Source organism: Sinocyclocheilus rhinocerous, unplaced genomic scaffold (assembly GCF_001515625.1).
Source record: "Sinocyclocheilus rhinocerous isolate Xijiao unplaced genomic scaffold, SAMN03320098_v1.1 scaffold623, whole genome shotgun sequence".
In the NCBI taxonomy this organism is placed as follows: Eukaryota; Metazoa; Chordata; class Actinopteri; order Cypriniformes; family Cyprinidae; genus Sinocyclocheilus; species Sinocyclocheilus rhinocerous.
In genome coordinates, this window is record NW_015644631.1 from 2386954 (window position 1) to 2412221 (window position 25268).

At 35.7% G+C, this 25268-nt stretch overlaps 3 protein-coding genes across 3 annotated transcripts in view; all 3 read right to left on the reverse strand.

Annotated features, from left to right (window-relative positions):
• LOC107758590 (collagenase 3-like) overlaps positions 1–2318 on the reverse strand; it is a 7712-nt gene extending 5394 nt beyond the window's left edge. Inside the window, exons 1-6 of the mRNA XM_016576358.1 lie at positions 2284–2318; positions 1944–2194; positions 1711–1859; positions 1200–1328; positions 868–1029; positions 679–784 (exon numbers count right to left, since the gene is read on the reverse strand). Of these exons, the coding sequence (XP_016431844.1) occupies positions 679–784; positions 868–1029; positions 1200–1328; positions 1711–1859; positions 1944–2095 (698 nt within the window). The 5' untranslated portion in view covers positions 2096–2194; positions 2284–2318. The remainder of the gene's footprint in view (positions 1–678; positions 785–867; positions 1030–1199; positions 1329–1710; positions 1860–1943; positions 2195–2283) is intronic.
• Positions 2319–7479: 5161 nt separating this feature from the next.
• Positions 7480–10845, reverse strand: mmp13a (matrix metallopeptidase 13a). Its single transcript, XM_016576391.1, has 10 exons — positions 10735–10845; positions 10415–10656; positions 10179–10327; positions 9283–9411; positions 9030–9191; positions 8816–8939; positions 8597–8730; positions 8054–8213; positions 7872–7975; positions 7480–7738 (listed from the first exon to the last, which is right to left on the reverse strand). The coding sequence occupies exons 1-10, from the start codon at positions 10837–10839 to the stop codon at positions 7638–7640; spliced, it is 1410 nt and encodes a 469-aa protein (XP_016431877.1). The 5' UTR covers positions 10840–10845; the 3' UTR covers positions 7480–7637.
• Positions 10846–13464: 2619 nt separating this feature from the next.
• Positions 13465–18669, reverse strand: LOC107758591 (matrix metalloproteinase-18). The gene is made up of 9 exons (XM_016576359.1): positions 18527–18669; positions 18307–18455; positions 17417–17545; positions 17014–17175; positions 15166–15283; positions 14942–15075; positions 14710–14869; positions 14511–14614; positions 13465–13562 (listed from the first exon to the last, which is right to left on the reverse strand). The coding sequence occupies exons 1-9, from the start codon at positions 18667–18669 to the stop codon at positions 13465–13467; spliced, it is 1197 nt and encodes a 398-aa protein (XP_016431845.1).
• Between the last annotated feature and the right edge of the window lie 6599 nt (positions 18670–25268).

Sequence of the window (25268 nt, forward strand, 5' to 3'; positions counted from 1 at the left end):
TATATTTTTATTCCTTATTTACTTGTTCTATTTTTTATTATCTGTGTTTTTTGTTCTGTCACTGTCATTCTGTTACACTGTGGAAGCTTCTGTCACGAAAACAAATTCCTCGTATGTGTAAACATACCTGGCAATAAAGCTCATTCTGATTCTGATCTCCTGAACTGCATCTTTCTTTACCACGCTATTTAGTGCCATTCCCGCCGTGCAGTCAATTTCACTGGTTAAGGTTAGGGTCAGGTGTGGGGTAGGTTTACGGGTTAGCATTTTTTGTAGCATAGTGTAGGAAATCAACACTTTAATTGACACAACCAATAAAAACGTTAGAATCAGCTGTGGGGCGGAGTTTGCACTGAAGTGGATAGGGGGTTTCTTTGTGTGAACATTTGGGCGGTGTTATGCAAATCTTCCCACATAGTGTGGTAGATATGTGGGGGCGTGTTCGAACGAGCCGTTTTAGGTAGGTGTGGCTAACTCTTAACTTTTATAAAGAATATCTCTTTGGATTTGAGACTTTAGTCTTTGCAACTTTACAGATCTTCTTTATGCACCAAGAGCTTGTAACACTCTAAAGAGAAAGGAAAAAATGAAATCGCATCATATGACCCCTTTAAATATTTTATGTTTATACTGTATAAAAAATAACACACAAGATTGGTATCTGTTTCTATGTACTACCTGTCCTTGAAGAACACTGTTTCTCCCTTAAATGTCGTCACTGCATCCCAGACCAGGTTTTGACAATCTGGTTGTGGTTTTGTTACTGGTTTTGGTTTTAGTGGACCTGAAGGGATTACCACATAGTAAACAAACAACTGAATATTTTTGACTCAGAAATTATAGATATTCTCTTGGTGATCATATTACCATAGAGCGACTGAATCCCTTCAATGTCATCAGAGGACAGAGGAGAACGATCCGGATCAGTGAAGGTGTATGTAGGAAACATCAGAGCGCCAGGAACGTTAGAATGAGAAAGACCCAAAGAGTGACCAAACTCATGGGCGGCCACCAAGAACAGGACATGACCTGTGGAGAAATTAAGCAGAATAGTTTGGGTACAAAGTAAAAAGGTTAATTACCAAAAGGTAAAATTTTTACTTGAAATCGAAGTGGTGTCAAAGCTGAGGCTTTGAAAAATATTTTAGCAAAAAAAAAAAAAAAAAGGAAAGAAAAGAAAAGAAAAGAAAAAAACTCACCTCTTGATGAGCGGAATGTGAAAGACTCATCATCATCGAAGTGTACATCTCCACCGTTTCCAGAACCAGGAGCAAAAGCATGAGCCAAAGTGCCTTGTGGTCCATCAAACAACAGGCCATCACCATGATCTGTAAGAAAGAGTTTATTTGTCTTCTCTCCTAAATTACATACATACATACACACATGTGTGACACGTGTGTGTGTGTGTGTGTGTGTATATATACATATACATATGAATTAATGAAACATAGAGAATCTGTATTTTAAAAATTTTGAATTGTTGTGCATCTAATTGAATTGAACTACTCTGAATTTGAAATATTTGAAAAAATGCTTTGAATTTGAAAAAAATTTAAACTGATTATTTGATTTTAATCGGAACTTGCTTTTAACATGTATATCACCAAAATACCAAGTTTAAATTTAGTTCAAAAGAATACATCAAAATAAAAAAAACACATGGTTGTTAAACAAAATATGAATATAGATAAACTGATAGATGAAACTTACCTCTTGTAGCAAAGGAGATCATGATGTCAGCTGTGCCCCTGTTGATACGGGTGAATTTCAGAGGAGTGACTTTGGCCCAGACCTGCAGGGCTTTCTCCATGGATGTATCCACTTCAGCTTTTGACAGGTCAGGGGTGTAGTTCACGATTCTGTGGAAAAGGATCATTCTCTGTATCTGCTTCTTTCACTTTGCCTTTTTCCAGTGATGCAAAGAGAGCTGTTATTATACACACCTGTAGGTGAGCTCGTTGGTCTGCCATTTGGGTTCGTCTCCAAATGTGGAGTACGCAGCAACATCTGGAACTCCACAGCGGGGCTTCTTCATCACCCCCATGGTTTCTTTGTTCAGCTTTCCAGTCACCTTAAGCCCGAAAAACTTCTGCATCTCTTTCAGCTTCTTGGACAGTTGATCATTGTTTGCTTCTGGGCGAAAAACGGCAGCGTATGTTGAGTCTTCCAGATTGTAGAAGTTTCTCAGGTAATCCTAAAATGCAAATAAACAAGGAATTATTGGACAAACTATGGGCAATTGCAAAACATGCAAATACAAGTATTACATGAAAAACAACATACCTCTGCAATGTCTATATCTTTGTCAGATGGCTGTGAAATCGGTCCAGCGTGAAGAACAAGCAGTAGGCTTGCAAGAAAACACAGCTGACGGTGAATCCCCATGTTGTGAGCTGCTTCTTACGCTTGTGTGCTTCGCTTTTATTTGATTAGTGTCTGATCACGACTTTACTTATATACTCTTAAAACTGTGAGGTGTTGAGTAACAGGTGAAATTAAACCATCAAACTGACAGACAAGATAATAATTAAAGGATTTTGAGCTTTCTTGCCACAGCCTCTTCCTCCTCGCCCAGATACTTGTATTATTTCTCTTTCCTCATACCTTTATTTAACGGCAACATTTTTAAGCGGTTCTATGTTTTATAAACACAAACAAGAGCAAATTTTTGTTTATGCTTTTAAATGTTATGATAAAAACAACAGTGATAACATTACAAGCACTGCAGGGGTGTATAATGATTACTGTACTTAAGTATTATTTGGGGGGATTTGTACTTAAGTACTATTTATATTGACTTCTTGTACTTTTACTTGATTTTTTCCTGAAGAAAAAAACTGTACTTTTTACTCCTTACAGGTTTATGTCAACTTGTAAAGTACTTATTACATTTTTGCATTTTATATTTTTCTGCACATGCATTTCAGCTTCAGTTATACTTAGTCAACTTTCATCAGGGAAATTTCTGGCTTCAAATGTAGCCATCAAATCTGAGGAGGAATACCGAGACAGAAAAGTTGATTTTTTTTTTACCCCCAAAAAGTTTCTTTATTATATGTGAATGAACATTATATGTTAAATTAATCATAAATCATGTTTAATGATGCTCTTAGCAGGGAGCGGACAAATGGCATTATAATGATATATTGATATTACATGTTTTGCTCATTAATTAATATAATTAATCATAAATAATTACATAACAAAATATGCTGAGAAAAAAATCACTAAATGCCCCAAAAACAATTAAAAGCTTAATTATTGTTACAGACAGGGGCGCTGAATAGACAATACAAAATCTGGCCTTTTCAACAAGCCGGTATTGTGTTTTAATTCTGTCACAATTCTACTTACGTAATTTATTTATGTATACTTTTACTTATAAAAGCATTGTTTTAACAATGTTTTACCTTAAATGTAAACATATTGCCTTGTTAAAATAATACACAGTTGCAGCATATATAAGCTAGTTAATTCATGTAGACAGGGGCGCTGAATAGACAATACAAAATCTGGCCTTTTCAACAAGCCGGTATTGTTTTAATTCTGTCACAATTCTACTTACGTAATTTATTTATGTATACTTTTACTTATAAAAGCATTGTTTTAACAATGTTTTACCTTAAATGTAAACATATTGCCTTGTTAAAATAATACACAGTTGCAGCATATATAAGCTAGTTAATTCATGCTTTTATCTTCTAGTTAAAATTAAATTAAATTTAAACTTAAAAAAGCAACACTTAAAAGACCTTCTCTCATATCCTGAAATATATATTTTTTTTTATCTTTATCCACTTCTAAAATGGTAAATCTTGCATTTGTTTAGGGTTAGGATTAGAGTTTGGTTGTACTAATTGCTATTTGCTTCGTTTCAGAACAAAATAAATCTAAGGGAAAGCCCCAATTTAGGGAACAAAGCTGTGCATGTTTGTGCAAAGAGCATGAGGTGAGCTTATAGGGCATTATGTAAGATCTGCAGGTAATACCTGCTGTTGTCACTCTTTATTGAATGAGTAATGATTTATAATTGATAAACTAATAACTGAGACTTTCAAGCTTTAAAAAATGAATAATAAAACTGTTTAACAGTTCAAGTAACTTCTGGAGGCACGTTTCTGCAGTTCTGCACATGGTGGACGTCCCACTTGATGCTGACATACATTTCTGTCTGTTCCTCACACAAAACTTAACATACGGCTTCAGAAGAGCTGAAAAGGGACCATTGTTAAACATCTTGAACGATAGCGTTGGTTAAACTGTCATCACTCTTAATATGTTTTGATGTCTTTTCCCATACTTGGTGATTGAAGGTAATGGTAAAACAACTATTATATTATACTACATAAAATTACTGCCTCCTGTATTTTTTCTTTTTTTTCTATGTGCCTTTGATTCTTTCATTTGTAGTTATTTTGTCATATTGCAATTTCATATTGATTTATTCAGTTTAAAAACAAAATTTAAAAAAGGGGGAAAGGTAGCCTAACTGTTTCTTGCCTTAAATATGTGGGTATTTAAGACAATATTATATATACTAAAAATACATATATTCAAAACTTTCACCAAAAAAATGTATATTATTAAAATTTTTAGTTGTAGTTGTCACTACCTGGTTGTATACCACATGCACAATGAGGAAGATGACGGTTCAAACAGTCTTTAATAAATCCATAAGTAAATTCATACACTAGCAAACAAAGAAGCACACCCATGCACTGAAGATACCGGAACAAAGTCAAATTAAGTACAAGGACTTACTGGAACAAACAAAGGGAATTAATTAGGACACTGCTGAATAGAATGACTCATAAAATCTGAAACCAAAGTAACAAATAATGAAACTGACAGACAGGGAGAAAGCAAACACAGGAAAAAACAACTCGAACTGAACATTTTATAAAAAATATTTTAAATAGGTGTCAGATATTTAATAATAATATAATACAGTAAAATATAATACTGTAAAAATACTAATCTATTAAAAACCTTTACCAAAAATGTTACATTATTATTAGATATAATATTAACTTTTGTATATTATATATACATTTCAAAACATATCTATCTATATTGCAAGAAATCTTGTTTTTGTATACATTTCCAGTTTAAAAAAGCTTAAAATGACAATTAAAAACAGATGTTTTGCCATATTAGTTTAAAAACTGACCTTGTATAAAATATTTACATATTTTATGGAAGGTATTATCTTTATTAATTCCAAAAGTTTGCTATCTTACAAAAATTAAAGAGAAACTGAAAAAAGCTCTAACTGCGTTTTCACATAATATGAAAACGGTTGTGAGGAGTTTTACAAAAATTTCACAAAAACTCTTGCATAGTAACTTCAATAACCATGGTATTTGTGGTAAGACCATAAGCACACAATGTGCAGCTCCTCATTATGGTTAGACCAGTGTAACTATGTTTTATATAAAATAAAGTAAAATTTGTGTTCTGACACGAGAACATTTAGACATCTCTTTTACCTTATTTAGGATGGCCAATTGTTCATAGTTACAAAAAAAAGTGACAGAGTAAACTTTGTATTTAGTACAACATATCAAAATTCCCCAACGTCTTCATAATGTGATGTGTGTTCAGGTTTCAGGCAAATGTTTTTGCCTGAAGTTTTATTACAAATTTTTAAAAGCAGAAGGTTTTGTGTGAGGGTTAGGAGATTGAAAAATTAGCTCAGAGTACATTCTGCACTCTTCATTGCTATGTACTTTTTCTGGATTGTGTAGATTTTGCATGTCTCATTTATTTCCTATGGCGGCCAATTTTGACCGTGAACGGGACAATCATGACTATTTTTTAAGACCATTTAGTCTTTTCTAATGCTCATGTTTTTTGTGTTCATATAGTAAGTGCACTATGTAAGGCATTGTCAGGCTTGTGTTGTGTTTTGTTCCCCATGTGCTCCCTGTGTCCCAGTGTTTATGCCCATATTTGGTTGGTTTCCTGTTCCTGTCCTGATTATGTTGATTTAATTCCAGGTGTTTCCCGTTTAAAAAAAGTGACAGAGTAAACTTTGTATTTAGTACAACATATCAAAATTCCCCAACGTCTTCATAATGTGATGTGTGTTCAGGTTTCAGGCAAATGTTTTTGCCTGAAGTTTTATTACAAATTTTTAAAAGCAGAAGGTTTTGTGTGAGGGTTAGGAGATTGAAAAATTAGCTCAGAGTACATTCTGCACTCTTCATTGCTATGTACTTTTTCTGGATTGTGTAGATTTTGCATGTCTCATTTATTTCCTATGGCGGCCAATTTTGACCGTGAACGGGACAATCATGACTATTTTTTAAGACCATTTAGTCTTTTCTAATGCTCATGTTTTTTGTGTTCATATAGTAAGTGCACTATGTAAGGCATTGTCAGGCTTGTGTTGTGTTTTGTTCCCCATGTGCTCCCTGTGTCCCAGTGTTTATGCCCATATTTGGTTGGTTTCCTGTTCCTGTCCTGATTATGTTGATTTAATTCCAGGTGTTCCCCGTTTATTTCCATTGATCCCAGGTGTGTCTCATCATCCCCTTGTTTTGTCATGTGTTTAAATAGTGTTCCCTGTTTTTAGTTCAGCGTCCGGTATTGTTTATGTCTACATGTGCTATGTGAGTTTTCCTTGTTATAATTAAAATTCTCTGGATTGATGTACTCCTCGTCTCCCGCCGTTCCTTGCTCCGCACTCCACTCAGTAGTGCAACCGTGACAGGGATAGTGTAGTGTTTTATATGCTACACTTTATATGCAACTCAAAACTTTTAAAAAATTTCAACCCATTCAACAACAAGTGTGATGCCCACAGTGTGTAGATTTGCAGAAACATGCATCCAGTAATAATTACCTTAAGCTGGTTTCTGAAACACCCAATGGTGCAACTTGGACACATCATCAGTGATGAATCCAGTGTTGTAGGGTGTTTCGGGTCTTAGCTCTGTGATTTCATTCCTGTACTGTGTCCCACTTTATATTAGGTGGCCTTAACTACTATGTACTTACGTTTAAATTAATAATTTGATACAATGCACTTACTGTGTACATGGTTTTACATTGGACTTCTATTTAAAAAAAATACCTGCATGTAATTGCATCTGTAATTAATTTCTGTAATTACATTTAGTATTACACTGTTGACCCATTCCTTACACCATAACCTACCCATACCACCAAACCCTGTCCCTAACCTTACCCGTATCCCACCTCAGTAGCAGCAAAAGTGTTTTGCAATACAATATGAACACAATAAGTACACTTTTTGATGTAAATACATAGTAGTTAAGGCCACTTAACCCTGTACTGTATCCCTGTAATTTCTAATTGGTTAACCAACACTGTCTCAGTCTCCCCTATTTAACACTTCCACATTTGGTGTCAAGCTGGTTAATAAACAGGGAAAATCTGATTTTTCATCAAACTGCTCAAATCTTTATTTTGAAATTGCATCAATCAAGACATGTTTTATTTTGTCCTTTTGTTGCACATAATACATTAAAAATGATATTAAACTACCTACTTTTCTGTAAAATAAGTTAGAAAGTTACTTAATAATTTACTTTAAAATACTGACGGTTCAGATTCTCCTTCATGCAGGCAGAATATTGCTGAGCTTTAAAGAAAAACTCAACTTTAACTGACTAACAGGGCAGGAAATAATTGTTGTTGAGAACACGGAGCAGCTTGTTGTTGTAGGCGCCAAACTCAAACATCTTTGATCCACTGAAGAGATAGTTGAAACCTAAAAATGATCATGAAAGACCGTGTTAGATGGGATTTTACTTCCGATTTTCTTGTTTGTAAGTCTCTTTGAACAAAAGCGTCTGCTAAATGAATGAAAGTAAATGTTGTGTGTTACATTTCGCTAAACCCACCTTTATACTGGAAGGCTGCGGTCACCTTCCCTGTCATTCCAGGGAAAACGTCTTCCACCGCTTTAGGATAACCTTTCTCGACTCTGCGTTGTTCCTCATTATAACTGTCCAAAATAAATTCATGTTAATTGAAGGTTCTTGAAAAAGATGACCAACTCAATCAGACTAAGTGATTTACTGACCTATAAATCTGGTTGTTAACGAAAAACAGGATTTTGTAGCTGGTCTCATCGTAGAGGACTGCGTCGACTTTCTGCACTTTTCTTGGCAAATGGAACATGCTAAGACTCTTGGGATATCCCTGTGCAATATCATAGCCATAGAGAGCCCACACCTTCTCACCTGAGGTGTGACAACATTTTCAAATTATATTTCATGTCTCATATGTCATAGTTATCTTCACTCTTAAAAATAAGCATTCTTTATTGGCATCTATGGTTCCATGAAGAACCTTTAACATCCATGCACTCTTGAAGTTTTCACAAAAGAACTTGTCAGTGAACAGTTCTTAAAAGAACCATTTTCCTTGGTGTGAAAAACACTAAATAACCCTTTTCCCCTATGAAGAACCTTTTGTGCATTGGAAAAGTCCTATGAATGTTAAAGGTTCTCACTGAAAGGTTCTTTGAGGAACCTAAAATGGTTCTTCTATGGCATCCCTACAAAACCCCCTTTTGGAACCTTATTTTTAAGAGTTCTGTCATTTCTATTCATATGGTTTTTACCTTTGATAATGAAGACTTTGTCTTCCAATGGACTCTCGAATGCTGCATCGATATGATCTGGAATCTCAGGCCAGAAGCTTGTGATGAGATGTTGTTCAACGGTTGCACTCAGAGGATAACTGCGCCAGAAGAAGCTGCAAATAAAGCCGGATACCGACGGGTCAGATATGACACGTCTCAGCTCACGAGGACATGTTGCAAGCATTTCTGTCTCTTTACCTGCCCTTGAAGAACATGATCTCTCCGCGGAGCATGGTGACAGCATCCAGGACCAGTTTGGGATCGCATTTGTTTGGGGTAACTGGTGGTGTGGGTTTTGGACCTGTTACATCAGGGTTTGGGCCTGTTTGATAAAAAAGTCAAGTTATTAGAAACACCACTTTCAGCGTCTTTTCAAACCATCATTGATGTATCCGATTTGTAGCATATTTACCATAAAGAGACTGGATTCCATCGACATCATCTTTAGGGAGGACAAAGGTATCGATGTCTCTGTAAACGTAGGTGGGATACATCAGTGCACCCGGATCCCGGGAATGTTCGAGCCCTAGAGAGTGTCCGAACTCATGGGCAGCCACCAGAAACAAATTGTAACCTGAAGAATAAGTGGGAATGTAAATACAGCTGGGTTTTTCTTTTGTGCATTGGTACAAGCTGGAGACGTTTCAAAAGTAATCTGCCCTCACCTTGAGGAGATCTGTAGAAGAACTTCTCGTCATCGTCAAAATGGGCATCACCACCGATGCCTTCATATGGAGGGAAAGCGTGAGCCAGAAAACCATTTGGCCCGTCAAAGGGGTATCCATCCCGATGATCTGGAAAGAAGAAGAGATTTGTTTTTTAAAGTACTCTTAAACTCACTCTCTATATACATGTTGAAAAGCATTCAACAAATTCAAACATGTACAAATAAAATAGAGGAACATTTGTTGACAATAACCACCTAATTGAGCTTGGCAAATTCATATGCATTATTATATATAGGCCCTAATTAATATATATTATATAGTTAATAAATATATTTATAATTAATATGCATTTTAATACACTTTTTAATATATATATTTATATATACAAATATATTGCAAGGAAATCTAATCCAAATTATTTCCCTTTTATCTCTACTAATATTTTATATCTCTACTGTATTGTACTAACACACATGACAAATGAAAACAATAAAAAATATTTTTCATAATCGGCACATTCACTTACGTTTCAATATTAAAAATATATGAAATATCTTTTTTTTTAAATCGATCAGTATTGTAAAAATCCTATTTCTCACTATTTTTGTATACATTTCCATTTAAAATATTAAAAAAAACAATAAATAATCAAATAGACTTTCTATGGAAGAGATTAAAACTTGATTTCATTTGTCTTTATGACAAAAAGACAAAATACACTTGCACTAAAACCATTTTCTGAGCACAAATCTTAATTTCTTATGTGTTGTAAAACATTAAATGTAACATGCTTTAAGGAGTTTTAGATATTTTAACTGGAAAACGAGATTAAAAAAAATACTCATTAAAAACAGGACGTTTTGCAGTGTTAGTGGTTAGTTTAAAAAACTGACCTCCAACAGCAAAGGAGATCATGATGTCAGCTGTGCCGCTGTAGATTCGGGTGAATCTCAGAGGAGTGACATCCGCCCACACTTGCAGGGCCCTTTTGATGGAATCATCCACCTCTGCTACAGACATGTCAGGGGTGTAGTTCTCAATCCTGGCAAAAAAAGACAGCAAAATAAATATTACAAGTCCTTTTTATTCAGTTTCGTCTTACACAGTTTTGTCTGTTAGCAGGTCTCACCTGTAGGTCAGATCGTGTTTTTTCCACTTGTAGTCCCCTTGAAAAGTGGAGTACGCCGCAACGTCTGGAACCCCGCAGCGTGGCTTCTTCATCACATCCAGCGTCTCCTCATCCAGCTTCCCTGTTACCTTGAGTCTAAAGAACTGCTGCATCTCTTTCAACCTCAGACTCATGGCACTGGAGCGTTTTTCAGCGTCAGAAGTGGTCTGCTTTGGCAGGCCATATAACTGAGTCAGGTAATTCTGAAAAAAGAAGATCAAAGTTAGTTTACATTCTGTATCTAACAGCATTGTCAAAGTAGTTCAAAGCGTGCAAATTACCGCCGCAATGCTCTCTCTGTTTTTATCAGCAGGTGGCGCTATTGGGCTGGTGTAACCAGAAACCACCAAAGCGATAAGAACGCACAGCTTGTAGTAGCTCTTCATGTTGCTTCTCTTTCAAGAAACTGATGCAGTCTGTGTTTTGCTCCTCTCTTATATACACCAAAGACGGACAGATTGTGCAACACGAGACTGAGTCACATATTGCACCTTTCGCACACAGGAAACAAAATAAGGGAATGGCATGCCACCAAATACATATATATATATATATTTAGAAATAAGTAGATTCTACTGAGCACTGTATAGTCTAGTTGTAATTAAATCTCCTTGTGTCATTTATATAAAAACATTTATTTTAAAATATTTAGGAGTGGTCAACTCTCAACCAACCCAGGGACCCCCTAATACATTTCTGCATTTAGTAGCTGATAATATTAATACAGTATACTGTATAATATGTGAGAAGATGATAAGTTTTATATTGTTTTATATGGCACAAATTGAGCAAAAAATTTAAGGAAAACTCAAAAAAAAAAGTTTTTACATGCACTTTCCCATGAAGATGCATGACAATGGTCGTGAGGAATCTTACATAAACTTACTGTAACTCTTGCATAGTAACTCTTGCAATAACCATGTTATTTGTGGTAAGACCATAAGCAGACAATGTGCAGCTCCTCATTACCTACTCATGGTTAGATCAATGTTACTGTTTTCTGTAAAATGAAGTGAAAATTGTTTTATGACATAATTTAGATAGCTGCCATTTTTGTCTCTTTTACATTATTTAGCATGACTAATTGTTCATAGATTTCAGTTAAGTGACAAAGTTAAATTTGTATTTGTACAACATTTATTCTGTCCCATTTCTAGTACATCCACATTTAGTCCATTAGTGTAGGTGTGTTTGCTACAAAATCCCACTATGTCTCACATATCATCTTGAGTAGGGGAAGCCCAATGCATTCAAGACATCCTCTTTGTTCTTTAGTGTTGTAATAAGATGCATGACATGCAGATGGGTTATGACAGCGCTGCCTTAGTCATCAGTGAAATGGACCAGAATAGACTGGTTTGAAACTGTTTCTTGACAGTGTTTTTTTCAACACTGAATGGCTTCTGAGCTTATTATTAAAGACTATTATTAGCGATCTGAGTAGCTGCTTTAATTACGATGAAATCCAATAGTCCATTAGAACCAAAAATGTCCTAAACAGACTAAAATGTAGTTTACTTTAGTTTTAATACATGATGAATCTGCAAAAAGAGCACCATGATAAACTGCAAAAGCTTAAAAACATGCTATTTTTGCAGATTCATCATGTACTAAAACTAAGCTAAAATAATGAACTGCTCTATAAACAAAACTGTATCAATTGGGGAAGTTTGAGTCAGATGCTGTATCCCACACAAAAGGCTATAGACCAAATGTGTACAGTGGGGAAAATATTTATTTGATCCCCTGCTGATTTTGTAAGTTTGCCCACTTACAAAGAAATGAAGGGTCTGTAATTTTTAGGGTAGGTTTATAGGTATGTATAGAGAGAATACCAACCAAAAAATCCAGAAAAAACACATTATATAAAGGTTAGAAATTGATTTGCATTTCAGTGAGTGAAATAAGTATTTGATCCCCAAGCAAAACATCACTTAGTACTTGGTGCAGAAACCCTTGTTGGCAAGCACAGAGGTAAGACGTTTTTTTGTAGTTGGTCACCAGGTTTGCACACATCTCAGGAGGGATTTTGATCCACTCCTCTTTACAGATCCTCTCTAAATCCTTAAGGTTTCTTGGCTGTAGTTTGGCAACTCAAAGTTTCAGCTCCCTTCACAGATTTTCTATAGGATTGAGGTCTGGAGACTGGCTAGGCCACTCCATGACCTTAATGTGCTTCTTCTTGAGCCACTCCTTTGTTGCCTTGGCGGTATGTTTCGGGTCATTGTCATGCTGGAAGACCCATCCATGACCCATCTTCAGTGTTCTGGCTGAGGGAAGGAGGTTCTCGTCCAAGATTTTACAGTACATGGCCCCGTCCATTTGCCCCTCAATGCGGTGAAGTCGTCCTGCACCCTTGGCAGAAAAACAGCCCTAAAGCATAATGTTTCCACCACGTGCTTGACTGTAGGGATGGTGTTCTTGGGGTCATAGTCAGCATTTCATTTCTTCTATTTCCGAATAATCGCACCAACAGTTGTCTCCTTCTCACCAAGCTTCTTGCTGATGGTCTTGTAGCCCCATTCAAGCCTTGTGCAGATCTACAATCCAGGACTAATCTGTGTTCCACATGGGCACATAACCTCTGGGGGAGCCAGAATTCTTGCTGGTTGGTAGGGGATCAAATACTTATTTCACTCACTGAAATGCAAATCAATTTCTAACCTTTATATAATGTGTTTTTTCTGGATTTTTTGGTTGATATTCTGTGTTTATCCGTTAAAATAAACCTACCATAAAAATTACAGACCCTTCATTTCTTTGTAAGTGGGCAAACTTACAAAATAAACGGGATCAAATAAATATTTTCCTCACAGTACACACACTCTTTCATCATCACTCAATGAGATCCACAGATATGCTACTGAGGCAATTTATTTCAAAACCATTTAATGAGAACTTTACATGAATTGGAATCATGCAACAGGAAACCATCAAGCCAGACAAGGTGGATACAATGAACAAAATAATTCACAATTTGGTTCCCATCACCATAGATGGTGTGATACTGATCAACTGCCTGTAATTTCTCGGCACTGAAGCCATGTGTTTGCAGCCACTGTCTTCATTACTTGTCTAATTTTGGGGTTGAATTCCAGTTGTTGAGGTCCTGCGAAGAAATAAATACTTCCTAGACAATGATAAAGAAAATGTATTTAGTCCAAAGTGTGAAAACCATGGCCTCAATTTGATTTAATTATGCAATGTTTGGTTATGTTTAAATTCTCTGTTTTCCCCTGGGGAAAAAAAGATAGACTCATTATTCACAGTTTTGGGCTTTTTTTTTTTTTAAGAAAGTTGCACTTACATGATGTATTTTAAATTAATGGAATGATATCAAAAATATCTTCAAAAACCTATCTATTGTATATTGCATATTTATTTAAAGCATTTTATATAATTTTCCAGTTAAAATATAAAAATCCTTAAAACAAGATCAATTTATTGCACAAGATGTTGAGGGATATAGAGAAATAATAGAAAAATAGAGATATACTGGGAAAAAGACAATATCTATAGTAATAAATAAATTAATGTATAAAGTTTTGCTATCATGCTCTATTATGAACATTGAAATTATAACAAAAATATAGAACATTATTTTCACTATTATTACACTTCCTTATCTTTCGCTATCAAAAATATATGAGAATACTATTTTTTTTTTTAAATCTATCTACTGTTTATTGCAAAAACAAATCCTGTTTTTTAAGTAGTATTTTTCTAGCATTTTCCAGTTAAAATATCTAAACATATAAATGTATATATAAATTTACTGCACAAGATATTAAGGGGAAAAGGGTGTATTAATTTAATTGATCTAAATCAACTTTTAGATTTGGGTCTCTTAAGATTTTTTTAGAAGGTTTTACTAACATGTTGTATTATGAATAATAATAATAATATAATTATTTTTCATTATCACATTTCCTTATTTTTATGTTTTAGTAACAAAAGTATACAAAAATCTCTTCAAAAAATGTATCTACTCTATAAATAAAAAAAATCTGCTGTATTATACATGCTTGTGTGGATTGTTTCTACAGGGGATACCAACCATCATGAGCTACTGCAGCATCCATGGGAGAGTCTACTCCTGGCCATTCATGTGCGATAGGTTTAGGAAAACCTTCCATTATCTGCCCTACATCTTCATCAAACCTTCACATTGCAGAAAACACAAGCACTTCCGTCAGAGAAAGATGTAAACACTTGGCAAAATAACTGTTAACAAGATTTTATTCAGTTTCTCATGCCTCCAGCATTCTCCACCAATGAAGAAATCTATGAGACGTGTTTCCCGGAAATACAAAGCTGCATCGATGCTCTTAACAGTGGATGGGAATCCAAATTCCGAGATGTTTCTTGGATATCCATGCTTTACCTGGAGAGAGCTCACCTCCCAGTATTGAGGGCCTGAGTGAGACATATACAACACTAAAACTATTCCATTATATTTATGATGACGTTGAGCTATGAAAGCCTCACCTTTGAAAACTAGCATGCTGTTTGTGTTTGTGTTCTCATAGGCAGCATCTATGTGAGCTGGGAGGTCAGGCCACAAACTTGTTATTAGTGTGATTCCTATTTGCTCAAAACTGGGATGTACCCGCCAAATAAACCTGCAACAGGAGTATCAGTCAGACACTGTAGTGCAACTGTAGTAAGTACTAAAGTCAATGAGTCAATGTACACACATGGAGCCAGACTACCTGTCTTTAAAGAAAACAAGCTCCTGTTGCATGCCTGTCACCGCGTCGAATGACAGCATAGGATCACATTTATCTGGTGTTTTCGGAGGAAGTCTGTCCAAACTGATTTTCCTTTTACCTTTGACAGAAAAACAAAAGGTAGACAGTGTTGGTTCCCACAGAATGCGTTTTTCCATTCAACTGCGTTACTTTTTTGTTGTTTATCTATGTAGCTAGGTGGACATCTTTGGCTGTTGCACTTGCGTGTCGCACACTACAGCGTTCAAAAATGCAAAGTGTGAATTTCTGTGTGAATGGCTAAGCTATTCTGTCCAAGGAGCTAGAGATGTTATTGTTTTATTAAACATATGAGGGAATAATCACACGCTCTCCTAAACACTAGTGTTTGTTCATTTTTGAATGAATCTTTTAATGAATGAATCACTGTAGTTCACTTCCATATACTGATTCATGTTCGTTAACTGAAGTCGCTCGGTTAGTGCAAGGTACACATTTTAAAATGATGTTATTTATGTGTGGCATTTTAATATATCTTGATAAACATATCATAATAAACATTTAATAAAATGAAGACTTAATGAGGTCGACTCCCTGCTTTTTTAAAGAATCGGTTAAGTGATTCAACGACTAACACTCCGTAAGTATCAGGCTATGCCGCCACCTACTGGCATAACACAGGCGTTTAGAATCACTGAACGAAAGTAAACGAGTCTTTTGAATTAATCTGCAGCATGCCTGTCCGTTAAGTCGAGAAGGGTCTGGCTGCAGCCTTGCGCTTGCACTCTCAGACTTGCACTCTCAGACACTTGCACTACCGCTAGCGACGTCACTTGCAGTCTTTATTTTTTTTATTTTGTTTTTTTTATTTATTTTTTTTTTTTGAACATTGCTGCCCGGATCTTTTCCAGATGTTGAAACTCCTCCACTCTCCGATACCTGCGACGTCACTTGCAATCGACACAAATCGTGCTTGTTGCCAATGGAGACAAGAAGCTGTGGTGGTGATTAAACGATTAAAACTAATACCGTAACCTACAGGGTCCTGCAAGCCATCTGTAGGAGAAAAAGACAAGACCCGCAAATCCGTGTCTTGTCTTTACCACCTGGCTACTGTTGTAAAATGTTGAGAGATTCAAACAAAAAGAATAAATAAATAGAACAAAAATAAAAAAAAATAACGACTGCAAGTGACGTCGCTAGCGGAAGTGCAAGTGTCTGAGAGTGCAAGCCTGAGAATGCAAGTCTGAGAATGCAAGCGCAATGCTGCAGCAAGACCCTTTTGGTTAACCGTTAGACCGTAGAGTGTCCCATTCGTCATTTTAGCGTTCAAAAGGGTGCTCGCGAGCGCCCCTTTTGCGGCCGCTATGCGCCCTCAATGCGCATTTCTGCCGAGCCCGCACCAGACTTCTACCCGACAGTCAAAGCGGCATTACGTCACGAAAGTGCGGACTCAGAGGAAGACCGTGAGGGTTTAGGGTGCCATTTGGGACAGGGCCATTGATGTAACTTTGCGAAGTCTGATTCATTCTAGAGAATCGATTCATTCAGACGGTTCAGTTTCATGTCAATTTGAGTCCCTGCGCTACTGTTTTCGACTCAGTTTTTTATTATTTGCATTTAGTATACATTCACTTCTTATTCATTTAAAACGGTTTTGTGCAAGAAAAAATATAAAATTTATAGTTGTATCATTAAATAATGCCCTCTAACTCTAGTTAGCTATTTTGTTTAGTGTCGCTAACTACATTTCAAAACAGTTTACATACGTAGCTTAAAATAACAGTTTCCCAACACTGAAACTAGAGAAACTAGAGATGGTTAGTTAGAATATTCATGGACATACCATACCATAAATTTCCTGTATATCTTTGACGTCCTGGAAAGACAGTTGCAAAACATTGTGCAAGCCAAAATTATAGGCTGGGAACATGATGGCTCCAGGATCTGATGAATGTGGAAGGCCGAGAGCGTGTCCGAACTCATGCACTGCCACAGCGAGGAGGTTACAGCCTTCAGGAGATACACAGGTATCATCACTCATCATGTGTTATGTCACTTCAGCACAGAAAACATTTTAAGTATGTATTGATGGAGTAGAAACCCTTCATTCAGGGTATTTAAGGTATAGCTCACCTGTAATGTAAGTAAATACATTTTCCAATTTTCTTTGTGTCAGCCATGTGAATAGGCATTAAACCTTTACTACTATCAGTGAACAAAAACTGTTGCAGCTGTCTTCTTCCTTTTTTACCCTTGGCATTTGTTGTTGTCCAGGCCTCCTCATCATCGAAGTGCACATCTCCACCAATGCCCGGTCCGGGGAAGAAGGCATGTGCCAGGATACCTCCCTCACCATCAAACGGTGACCCATCTTCATGATCTACCGTAAGTGCCACACATTAGTGCTAACAAGTGATGTATACATACAAACACAAACAATGAATTAGAATTTTTTTCAAGAAAAAAATGTATAGTATTTTTTAAAAAGACAAGCTAATGATATTCGAAATGTTATATAGTATAAATTAATTCATATAAAAAACACACATATGTATGTAATTTATTTATATATTATATATACACACACACACACAATTTATTATTAATACTGTATTAATGTTTCAGCTACTATTCTTTAAAGGTTTCTTTAAAGATTTACTATTTTTGTAGTATTAATAGATCTATATTAAATATGCACATGCACACACACACACACACAAATATATACATATACACATATACACACACACACACACATACATATGTGTCTGTGTGTTTGTATTGAGGTTATATATGCACACATACATCCATACATACTATATTACTATATTAATATTTTACACATTCTTCAAAATGTCACTTAACATTATATAGTATAATGTTTTGTTAATAATATAAGTTATTAATTTGGGTAATTTGGGTATCAGTCACCATTGTGACTAAATGACACAAATATTCTGAAAGCTTTATACACGTTTTGAAGGCAATCCCATATTGATGACTTTACAGGACTACTATTAACTGTGGTGACTACTCTGTTTATAAATTACGGTTCACTCCCTGAAAATACACACGCACACACAATAGAGTATGACTATTACTCAGTTCCATAATTCCAAAGGTCAGCTTTTCTTCCCACACCTTTGTTATTGAAGGAAATGACGATGTCAGCATCACTCCTTCTCTGTCTGCGGAATTTCAAGGGCACTGCTTGAGCCCAAAGTTTCCATGCCTGTCTGAATGCTGTCCTGACCTGTGCAGCTGTCAGCTTTGAGCCAAGTCTGGAGATTCTGAGCACAGAGTCATGAGAATGTGAGCCATAATGCTGTGGATTCTGCTCATGAGAGTATGTGAACCTCACCTGTATGTTAGAGTTCTGTTCGTCCATCGCATCGTCCTTCTGAACGGCTCAACGTCAGAGAGACCACAGCGAGCTCTTCTCATAGCCGCTACGGTCTGTGGATCCACATCTCCACTCTCTTCCAGGCCAAAGAAGTGTTGCATCTCCCTCAGTTTGGCCTTGAATGAGTCAGGCTCTGCTGCACGCTTCCGTCGGCCAGTTACAGGCTTAAAGTTGTAGAATTTTTCCAGGTAAACCTGTTTGATCCAAACCAATTTCAGTGAACAGACACAGAACACAGCAGTCATTGCATAAAATCCAATAAATTCTAAGTGAGCAAATTAATATTTTAAGTAAATGAATCATTTTCATTCACTTCCATGCACTGAACAACACTGTAGATCTGATTTGTTGCTATTTGTAGGAAAAATGCGTATGATGCTTCTGGAAAATTTCATATTTCAATGAAGGGCAATATGATGGCCAAGTTCAATGCTTTTTTTAAAGAATTGTTTGTGATTCAATGATACAATGGGCCTATGTTTATGTGCTTATATAACTATAAGCCTATAAGTCAACCACTTGTCACCACCTACTCGCGCGGCGTAATGCTGTAATATGCATGAAGAACTGAAGGAATCAGAGAAAAAAATCTGAACGATGTTCAAAAGATATGAGTCACTTCCCACCGCGAATGCGTTGAAAAAATCCTATTCGTTCTAATTAATCGTATTGAACCAATAAGGAAAATTCGGACTCTCATTCTGACGGCGTGAGTAAGTGATGTAATGCTGAAATTGGCCAAATCTGTTTCGATGAAGAAACAAACTCATCTACATCTTGGTACTCATGACGGTGAGTACACTCTAAAAAATGCTGGGTTAAATATAACCCAGTGCTGGGTTAAAAAGGGACAAACCCAGCTATTGGGTTGTTTTGACCCAGCGGTTGGGTTTTTAAAGAATTGTTTGTGATTCAATGATACAATGGGCCTATGTTTATGTGCTTATATAACTATAAGCCTATAAGTCAACCACTTGTCACCACCTACTCGCGCGGCGTAATGCTGTAATATGCATGAAGAACTGAAGGAATCAGAGAAAAAAATCTGAACGATGTTCAAAAGATATGAGTCACTTCCCACCGCGAATGCGTTGAAAAAATCCTATTCGTTCTAATTAATCGTATTGAACCAATAAGGAAAATTCACTGATTCAAAACTCTAGTCTGTAGGCTACTAAGTATTTCTACTCTGTTATGTAAAATGGGGTGTCCCACATGAAAAATACTGCAGTATACTTAGTAAACTGTAGTAAATTTTCATTAAATATATTGTTTGATTTACTGCACTTTGTTAACGTATACTACAGTAAACTGCAGTCTTAAAAGAATAGGATGGTATTTTGGTTAGAAGCGACAGTTTGAAGTTAAAACCCCTTGATGGATTTGTTTCTTACAAAAACACAGTTTTTCACTTCACAAGACATTAATTGATGGACTGGAGTGGTGTGGATTACTTGTGGATTATTGTGATGTTTTTATCAGCTGTTCGGACTCTCATTCTGACGGCGTGAGTAAGTGATGTAATGCTGAAATTGGCCAAATCTGTTTCGATGAAGAAACAAACTCATCTACATCTTGGTACTCATGACGGTGAGTACACTCTAAAAAATGCTGGGTTAAATATAACCCAGTGCTGGGTGGGTTTGTCCCTTTTTAACCCAGCGCTGGGTTATATTTAACCCAGCATTTTTTAGAGTGTACATTTTCAGCAAATTTTCAATTTTGTGTGAACTATTCCTTTAAATATGAAGTGAATTGCTAAACTGATTGTAGTATACTATAATAGTACTATAAAACAGTTTTACTACATTTTCTATAGTTAATTTAATATAAAATACTAGTTTTTTTTTTTTTGATAAAACATATTTGTCTGACTATATTATGGTAAATTTACTATGGAAAAATTACTATATAGATTACTATTGACTAGTCTGGTCATGATGTTTAAGCACACATCACTTCTGTAGGTTCATTGCTTTGGCTGAGATACATTTGGCTTTCGTGGATTTCCGAAGTTAAAGCTGTTTTAATGACGTAATCTCACTCACAATAGACACAAATCTATTGCCCAGAGGGCTGTTTACTATAATCGTTTCAAGAATTCCACCGGAAAACACCACATACACAGCAGCTGCTTTTATTTTATGCTGAGAAAACTTACCCTTCAGCCAAACTAAATATATAGACTTGAAAACTATTTTTTAAGACAAGTACAGAAACCTTTGGTAGTCTGCCCATGCTAATGCGTGCGCTGTATTACAGTGTATTTTGAATCATGCTCTTTGTGCAATTATACACACCCGTAAAAAGTCACCATCATCACCAGCTCAATGCTTTTACGCAAATCACCACTTCAGAATTTTCACACACAGTGAAACAGATGTTGTAGCTATTCGCGTAGACTTGAATAGTGGAAGTTCCCAGAGACTACACACTAGTGACTTCCCTAAGATGTTTTGAAACATCATGTGATGTGACATCATATACAGCTTCCTGCATATACAGTACACGCACACATTTTTTTCTGATCAGTGAAACACATATTCAATATATAGCAACATTTGTAATTCATTACTTCATGTATGCAAAAATAAGAAAACAGTAATAATCCAAAAGTGAGCCCAAAAGTAATTTAGATTTTTTTTTTTACTTGAAGGGGAGACCTGCAACACCCAAAAACCCTAGTATCTGCATATCAATGCTGGCAAACCGTTCACAAGACCCTAGCATTGTGGCGGTGAGTTTTGCACAGACAAGCACCATTCCAATGTTTTGTAGTTTTTAAAACTATATTCGAATATCTTAAGGATCTTTAATTACCTCTGCAAACTCCAGGTCGCCACGAGCGGACAGTCCTAGAGGCGGCAGCGGGGAGGCACACAGAACAGCATGCTGCAGCCGTGTGAACAGGCCCAGCCAGAGGTTCCCCATGTCTGCTGTGAACTCAACTCTCTCACAGAAGGGTTTATATACAGGTATAACTATCCTGACATCCACACGTGAAACAGACTATCTGATTTAAATGCACGTTCAAGTCAAAACAAGCAGCACACTCTGGTATTTTAACATTGATTATATGTTACAGTACGTGAACTATCCAAAAGTTTAAGCCAAAACGTGCATGTAAAGATTCAGCCCTGCGGTGTTGTGGGGTACAGGGGGAGTTTTCCTCTTTTTTTTCTTTTCCTTTAATATAGTTGCTAGAAGCACACAGTGGGAAATCTCTCAACACACAATCTGCAGGAACATGACTGTATCATCGTAAAAAAGCTTTTTGCCATTTGAAAAGCATTTGGCTTTTTCACTATAATTAGTGTAACTGTTTCATTAAACACACTATCAGAATGAAATATGAAAGCATTCAAGTTTATAATACCATAAATCAGTACCATAAAAGCAGATATTATGTCTGTAAATAGGGCAGGGGTGTAAGGTTCGTGATAAATTGCATTTCCTTACTATACTTAATAATTATTTTGGAGAATTTGTTTGCATTTTTAGAGTAAAAATCACACTTTAACTCTTTAAAATACTTTAACTCCCAACACCTTGTTTAATAGATACTATGTTTTAATTCAGTCCGCATCTACTTCCCAATGGTCTCTAAATGGACTTTTGACCGACAAGCCAGACTCTCAGACACTCAATATGCTTTTCTGCTTTGATCCATATACAGCGTTTCCTGTTTAAATACATCTAAATATAAAAAATGCCACCTCTGTGCATGTTTTGGTTTATAAATAAAAAAAATGTATTTTGTTAAAACAGAAATAAAATAATTCTGACTTGTCTGACTTGACAGTTTGTAAAACCAAACAAAACACTTTTACATTTGCCTCCTTGCCAGATTTCCATTGTAAGTGGATTTATGAATAATTTTTTTGATTGCATACGTTATCCTGTGTGTATTTGGTGCTTTTGCAGTGTAAAGACGACACTTGATACTGTTGACTTTGGCCTGTAAATCTGATTTGGGAATAAGAAATTAGTCATTCAGATGACTCACATTATATCTCACCAAATGATCTAGTTAACACTGTCATAAAAAAAACTGGTAATGCGGACGAGCTCATATAGCCAAGCCCACACAGCATCTACAGCTCCACTCCTGTAAGCCACAAAGTTCTGTATGTCGCCAATGCATGCTTATCATGTACTCTCAGCTCCAATTAAGACATTTCACCTTAATGTGTTATGCAGAATTCTGCAGTTTCCCCCCCCCAAACATCAGTGCAGTCGTGGTGAGCTGATTGTCACGGCTGTTTATCAGAAGTGTTTCAGATGACTCAGGGATTCTAGTAGAGAATAAATCAAACACAGATGCTCTCAGCTGTCACTGATTGTCTAATCTCAGCAAAAATATCGCAAACAGCTCATCTAAATAATGTTGTAACTGCTTCCTTTGCCACAGAATCTGGCACCCACCTCTACATCTGCTGTTATCAGTAGTGTTAGTAACACATAAAGCTGTTGGTTCAGGATGTAGTCAGGGAATTTTTGTATTTACAACATGGATTTTTCCCAATAGGCATCACCCTTGTTAAAATAAAATACTTCCGTCTCAATTTAGAGACTGGCTGGTTCTGATTCTGGTTTTTGGTTCTGATTTATTAGAATTCACAATATGGGTTATTTTTTAAGTTACATTTTCAGCAATGCAGCTCAGGTATTCTGAGTATAGTTTTTTACATTTTCAAATATTTCAGACACATAAAGGTGTACTATAAAGTGTGTGCATGTTTCTGTATCAGTTTAGAGGCTGACTGCTTCTCATTACTGGGACACTTTTTTGCCATTGAGGTGACTGGGAAAATGACCCAATTAACCTGAATTCACCTATTAGAATTCATAAGGTGGGTTATTGTTTAATTTAATTAATTATTATTTTTTAATTATTTTGTTTTTTAAGTATTGCTATGACCAGTGTTGGGGGTCACGCATTACAAGTAACGCGAGTTACGTAATCAGATTACTTTTTTCAAGAATTTCTTCTTCTGCATACAGTACGGACGCAAATTTACTTTCCCGTCAGCCTGAGGCTTATTCACTTCACTTTTGGTGTGAAAAGGCTTTTATATTTGCCAAAAATATAACTTTTTTTAGCATGGTTTTTAGCACGCATTCTAATATTTAACTTTAAATATGAGTAATAGTAACAGCAAACAGCCCATAATATGCAAACTTAAAAAAAAAAATTTTTTTATTTAAATACATCTCACCCTCATGATCTGAGCATCTTTTTCCACAGTTTGTGAAAACAATGAAGTGTGATGTTACTTTTTGGTTGCAGTAAAATGATGCCCAAAATGCAAACAGCAGTTCTCTTACATTCACTCTTTCATGCACCACATTTACAAATACAATCTTTGATTGAGACAATAGTTCATTATATTTAATAGTTTTATGTCATTTAATTCGACATTTACATATTAGGTTAGTTCATTCAGCCTTAAATGTTTCATTGATCAGTCTCAGGACAGCTAAGATAAATTTTTATTAAAAGTAGCCTAAATTAAAGACAGATTTACCCAGTTTACCCTGTTCTGATGTGGTTAATCGACAAATAACATGACAAACAACACAATAAATGTGAATATACTGTGTGGAAAATGTATATTTTAACTTGTCATTGATGTAGTTTTCACTATAGGCTACTTTGAATCACCTTTTAATCGTTTTTTTCAAGTCTTAAATAGTAAATAGTTTTTTCCAACTTAAATAGTTGGTGTGACAAAAACTATATGTAATGAATTGTGAATTAAATGTTATTCTAAATAAATGTGTCATTTTTAATAACACACTACTATGTTATCATCTCATGTCAGGTTTAGGTATCCTGATGATGTCAAGGGGTTTCCCAGTTTTATACAGTCAGAAGCCATGTAAGCAACTGAAAACAAGTGTTCACCTGAAATCTCTGACGTCGTGAACAATTCCCCAGTTTACCTGAGCGTCGGAGCTCCAGAGGTTCATACATGCTTATTTTCCAAGGCGGGAAATGACTCACTGAATCTCTGTCTTACAGCTGTGTAGGATAGAGTTCACTATGGTGGCGCCCTCTACTGTTACAACACTGATACAGTCATTGTTTTTACGGTGGCCAGGTGTGTTTTACCCATAGACTGTATAAAAACAGGTTTTACCATTCCAACCTGAACTCATTAATCGTAGGAACTCATAGCCTATTTTAAATGTAGTTCTAGCACACATACATTTTCATATTTTTGCATAAACACTGAACGAATATTATTCATGTGACAGCCTTCTCACGTATTAACAACTTTAGAAATGTACAGGTGTTAACAAAGAATTTGTGAAATTAAAAGGATGGTTTTATCGTGTTTAATCAAGTACATTAATTCAAATTGTTGAATTATTAAAACAACGTCTATAGCTTAATAGCCTATAATTAAAAAATAATATCACTGTATATTATCGAGAAGTGCTTAAGATTAGGTTAAGTTAGGTTTTAGTTTAATAACAGCATAGGCTAAAATGTTACAAAAATGTTATGTTAAATATATGTTAAAAATAACTTTATATTTCAAAGTAATTCATAAAGATTCATGTTTTTCTTTTCATGTTTTCTTACCTTCCAACGTCATCGTTCAAAAATAGGAACGTTACATATGAATATAAAATGTTTTGCTTATACAGACAAACAAGTTTAATTAAAACCATGTTTAATGTTTTGGCAACA

Excerpts from the sequence above, each read along its gene's own strand:
- mmp13a (XM_016576391.1), bottom strand. The coding sequence starts at position 10,839 with ATGAAGAGCTACTACAAGCTGTGCGTTCTTATCGCTTTGGTGGTTTCT. Across the intron at positions 9,192-9,282 it reads CTTCTACAGATCTCCTCAAG|GTTACAATTTGTTTCTGGTG; the intron begins GTGAGGGCAGAT and ends CTTATTCTTCAG. Across the intron at positions 8,214-8,596 it reads CAAAGTCTTCATTATCAAAG|GTGAGAAGGTGTGGGCTCTC; the intron begins GTAAAAACCATA and ends GTCACACCTCAG.
- LOC107758591 (XM_016576359.1), bottom strand. The coding sequence starts at position 18,669 with ATGCAACACTTCTTTGGCCTGGAAGAGAGTGGAGATGTGGATCCACAG. Across the intron at positions 15,076-15,165 it reads CTTGTTTTCTTTAAAGACAG|GTTTATTTGGCGGGTACATC; the intron begins GTAGTCTGGCTC and ends CTCCTGTTGCAG. Across the intron at positions 14,870-14,941 it reads CAGCATGCTAGTTTTCAAAG|GCCCTCAATACTGGGAGGTG; the intron begins GTGAGGCTTTCA and ends TGTCTCACTCAG.